The sequence below is a fragment of the Chinchilla lanigera genome, unplaced genomic scaffold, assembly GCF_000276665.1.
Source record: "Chinchilla lanigera isolate Chin_1 unplaced genomic scaffold, ChiLan1.0 scaffold00050, whole genome shotgun sequence".
In the NCBI taxonomy this organism is placed as follows: Eukaryota; Metazoa; Chordata; class Mammalia; order Rodentia; family Chinchillidae; genus Chinchilla; species Chinchilla lanigera.
In genome coordinates this window covers 17368428-17372377 of record NW_004955451.1, presented here as the reverse complement: position 1 = coordinate 17372377, position 3950 = coordinate 17368428, and the positions used below count along the sequence as shown (strand labels likewise).

The window sequence follows — 3950 nt, the reverse complement described above, 5'->3', positions numbered from 1 at the left end:
GAGGACGAGCTGGGCGCCGACACCGGCGACGACGCGGGCGACAAGAAGAGCCCCTGGCAGCGGCGCGAGGAGCGGCCGCTCATGGTGTTCAACGTCAAGTAGCGAGGGGTCCCGGACCCGCCGGGCTGGGCGACCCCACGGGGCCCCCGGTCAGGCAGCACCAGGGAGGAGGGCTGGGGGGACGCAGGAGGGCGACCTGGGGGTCCCCGGGGAGGGGAGGGTGTGCTGTCTGCTGACAGGGCCACCCTGGGCTGGGAGGTCACAGGCTGTGTGGCTGGGGCGGCGCCGGGGACTGGTGTCATGGGATGGGGCGGAGGGCGGCAGCAAATATAAAGCCAGTGAGGGTCACACGCGTGTCTTTCTGTGGGGTGGCGAGGAGCCCGGGCCAGACGCGGGTAGGAAGTGTACAAACTTTACTGGAGCACACACGCTTCGCACGCACACCGCGGTGAGAGCAGCACCAGGCCACGGGGTCAGGTGTGTGGCAGCTTGTGAGGTGGCTTCTGCCACACACTCCCATGGCGCAGGCGTAGAGAGCGGTCCCGCCCCTGAACAGGGGCCTGGAGTGGGTTCAGAGTGGGCGCTAGGGAGGCCTGAGCGGCAGGTCCCCACGGCCGAGGGTGTCAGTCCCCCGCCCCTCACAGCAGCAGTCTGGCAGCAGGCTCCCTCAGAGGGCTGTCCCAGCGCAGCAGGGTCTTCCTCCGGACGCACCTGGTCCCCCTGCTCCCGCAGCGGAAGCCCACAGGGCAGCAGTGGCGCCGGTCCATGCAGCACACGCCCTGGGTAAGGGACAGAGTTGGCCGAGGTAGGACCTGGCCCCCAGTCCCCGGGCCCAGGCTGGGTGACACTGACCTGGCGGAAGGGGCAGCAGGCCCAGCCACCCCGGCTGTCTCGACAGCAGGTCTGGTCATCATGGCAGAAGTGCCTGTCCCCGCATGCCACATCCGACACCCCCCCAGTGGAGCCCAGGGCCACCAGGTGGGCAGCAGGGTGGGTGCCATCCGCCAGCTTCTCACAGGACCGGGCCTTCACGTTGCAGGTGTAGCCCGCTGGGCAGCAGTGCCGGCGGTCCTCACAGCACACGGCCTGGGGGAGGCAGCGGGGTCCCATTTTTGTGGCTGCTCGGCAGGGGTCCCTCCTCCTGCTGGCAGGTGGGGTGCTTACATGGGGCAGCTGGCAGCAGGCCCAGCCCCCGCCCAGGCTGGGGCAGCAGGTCTGGCCGACCGGGCAGCTGGTGTGCTGGTCACAGTCAGTGTTGCCCACATGGGGCAAGGACGCCAGGCGGGCAGCCGTCTTTTCCAGTCCAGCTATTAGCCTGTCCCCCATCTGGCAGCGCCCCTCGGCCATGCACGAGTAACCCTGGGGACAGCAGTGCTTGCGGTCGGCACAGCAGACAGCCTGAGTGGGCAGAAAGGGGGTTCTGGGGTGCAGTGATGTCTGGCTCACAGCCCTAGCTCAGCTGTCAGAGCTGGTGCTGCCAAGCAAGGCCCAGGCCTCAGGGTGCCCCCTGCCCTGGCTCCCTCCCCACGCACCTCCAGGGTGGGACAGCAGCCCCACTCCCCAGAAGCGAGGCGGCAGCAGGTGTTGCCCGCAGGACAGCTGGTGATGTCTTTGCAGGAGACATCGCTCTCCAGGGGGCTGGCGTGGGCCGGAAACTTCAGTGCCCAGGGCACTCCGAGCAGCCCCTGCTCGCATGTACCCTTCTCCGTGTGGCATGTGAACCCCTCCGGGCAGCAGTGCACGTGGTCCTCACAGCACACAGCCTCGGGGGCAGAAGACAGTGGGCACAGGCCTTGCTGGCTGCCTGCCACCACCCGCCACCCGCCACCCGGGCCCTGGGTACCTTCGGGAAAGGGCAGCAGCCCCAGGCGCCCGACTGCAGGCGGCAGCACGTGTGGCCGTCCGGGCAGCTCACCTCCTGGTCACACTCCACATCCCGCACTGTGGGCAGGCAGAAGCCACATCACAATGGCTCCGGGGACCCCGGGCCACCCTCGAGAATGGGCCCAGCATGCGCCTCCCTGCAGCCATCCTGAGCCGGGGGGCGGGGGGGCCTGGTGCCGGAGCCCATCAGTGCCACCCCCGTCGCCTAGAACAGCCAGATGATACAGGTGGCGGGCCTGGGTCACCACTACCTGTCCATGCAGGGAGCTTGGTCAGCAGGGCCGTGGCCTTGTCCTGGGACAGGCACTTGCTCTGCTTCAGGTCGCACACTGTGTCCTGGGGGCAGCAGTGCAGGTGGTCGGAGCAGCAGATGGCCTGGGTGGGGACGGGTGGGCTTGGTGACAGTGCAGGCGGGGGCACGGGCCTCAGGACCCAGCCAGTGGGCAGCTCCACCCTCACTCACGCTGGGCATCGGGCAGCAGCCATACTCCCCGTCAGGCAGCTTGCAGCAGGTGGTGTCATCCGGGCACTGGGACCGTGCGTCAGGGCACAGGACTGAGGTGGGAAGAGGGGCGGGGGACAGCACTTGCGACAGGATGGCGCCCAGCCTGACACGCGCCCCCTCGGCTCCTGTCCGGTTCGTCCTCTGGGCGGGGAACTTCCTGGCCAGGGGGTGGGTGCCCGCAGGTGTGACGCAGCGGATATGCACCAAGTCGCAGGTGGCCCCGTGGGGACAGCAGTGCACCCTGTCTTCACAGCAGGAGGCCTGGGAAGAGCCAGTCCTGAGCCACCCTGGCCCCACCCTGCCCCCCGCACCCCCACCGGCCTCGGCCATACCTGGGGCATGGGGCAGCACCCCCAGGAGCCGTCCAGTGTGGGGCAGCACGTGGAGGAGTCGGGGCACTCCAACTCACCACCTGGGCACTGGACAGCACCCAGTGGGGGGCCACCTGCACACAGGACGGTGGAGATGTCATCAACAGTGTCCCCAGCCACTGGGGCTCCCCAGGGAGCCTACCCGCGCTCCCCACAAGCCAGCCCCTGGCTGTAAAGATGCCAGGGTGCGTCCACCAAGTAGGGATCAGGTCAGCCACACAGCCTCTCCCACCCAAGCAGCTGAGCCTGTGTCCCTCTGGTCCCCACTGGGTCAGAGCAGGAGGCGCTCAGCACAGAAACACACGGGCAAAGGCGCAAGGGCCAGAGTCCAGGCCACACAGCACCGGGCACCCTTGCCCTGCCCACCGCCCCCGGGCCACACCTGCTCTTTGGATGCAGGTCCTCCCGTCAAAGCTGCAGTAGAAGCCGTGGGGACAGCAGTGACGGCCATCCCCACACGCCAGGCCCTGTGGGGCACAGAAACCTGCGTGGGCGAGGGCCCCATGCTGGGTGGGGGTCCAGGCTAGGGGAGGGCAGATCTACCCCCCAGCAGCCTTGGCACCCTCACCTGTGAGAACGGGCAGCAAGCAGAAGTTCCCGAGGTGGTGAGGACACAGGACTGGCCGGCGGAGCAGTGGCCTGAGCTCTGGCAGGGGCTCCCCAGGTGCCCACTCAGGGCTGTGAGCCATGTGTCCTGGCAGAGAAGGGGGGCTCAGCGGGGCTCCCGGCCGCCTCCCTGGCCACCCTGAAGCCAGGCTCGCTGGGCCGCAGGACTCACCACCCCTGGGTCACAGCAGCTGTAGCTGGCTCCTCTGAGATCTGGGCAGCAGGCCACTGGGCAGACCTGGCCATCTGGGCACCGTGTTCCAGCCACCAGCCCTGCCACCAGGGCGGCCCAGCCCACCAGCGTCCACATGGTCGGTCTGTAACGCCAAGGGTTGTGGCAGGCAGCGGAGGCCCATGCCACAGAGCGCGAACCCCCGCCCCTCTGTGTCCGGGGGGCAGCAAGGTGCCTGCGGCAGACTCCGCATCGGGGGCGTCCCGGGGGGCACGGACACCGGCACACGCACGGCCGAGCACACGGGGATCTGCGGCCCCCCGCGCCGGCGCCTCGGGGGCTGCCGGTGGACGTGGGCTCCGGAGTGGTCTTGCGGCCCCGGTCCGCGAGCGCACGGGCCACCTCCACCGTC

At 69.2% G+C, this 3950-nt stretch overlaps 3 protein-coding genes across 4 annotated transcripts in view; 2 read left to right on the top strand and 1 right to left on the bottom strand.

Annotated features, from left to right (window-relative positions):
- The window catches only part of Fam171a2 (family with sequence similarity 171, member A2), a gene marked incomplete at its 5' end in the record, with an annotated part of 4298 nt that extends 3952 nt beyond the window's left edge, over positions 1-346 (top strand). Inside the window, 1 exon segment of the mRNA XM_013519262.1 lies at positions 1-346. Coding sequence (XP_013374716.1) covers positions 1-102 — 102 coding nt within the window.
- A 50-nt stretch (positions 347-396) lies between these two features.
- Grn (granulin) lies at positions 397-3778 on the bottom strand. 2 transcript variants are annotated; one of them, XM_005394532.2, is made up of 11 exons: positions 3539-3778; positions 3329-3454; positions 3143-3227; positions 2722-2834; positions 2348-2650; positions 2136-2259; positions 1844-1941; positions 1533-1763; positions 1165-1398; positions 853-1086; positions 397-779 (listed from the first exon to the last, which is right to left on the bottom strand). In XM_005394532.2, the coding sequence occupies exons 1-11, from the start codon at positions 3674-3676 to the stop codon at positions 639-641; spliced, it is 1827 nt and encodes a 608-aa protein (XP_005394589.1). In that variant the 5' UTR covers positions 3677-3778; the 3' UTR covers positions 397-638. The 2 variants fall into 2 exon arrangements, with proteins under 2 accessions (XP_005394589.1, XP_005394588.1); XM_005394531.2 differs by having other exon boundaries at positions 1165-1359.
- LOC106149664 (myosin IC heavy chain-like) lies at positions 3698-3950 on the top strand (the record flags this gene model as incomplete). The annotated part of the gene is given in 1 exon segment (XM_013519263.1): positions 3698-3950. A coding segment is annotated over 1 exon segment (230 nt), but the record flags the coding sequence as incomplete, so codon positions are not given.

Excerpts from the sequence above, each read along its gene's own strand:
- Grn (XM_005394532.2), bottom strand. The coding sequence starts at position 3,676 with ATGTGGACGCTGGTGGGCTGGGCCGCCCTGGTGGCAGGGCTGGTGGCT. Across the intron at positions 2,260-2,347 it reads GCTGCTGCCCGATGCCCAGC|GCCATCTGCTGCTCCGACCA; the intron begins GTGAGTGAGGGT and ends GTCCCCACCCAG. Across the intron at positions 1,399-1,532 it reads GCTGCTGTCCCACCCTGGAG|GCTGTCTGCTGTGCCGACCG; the intron begins GTGCGTGGGGAG and ends CTGCCCACTCAG.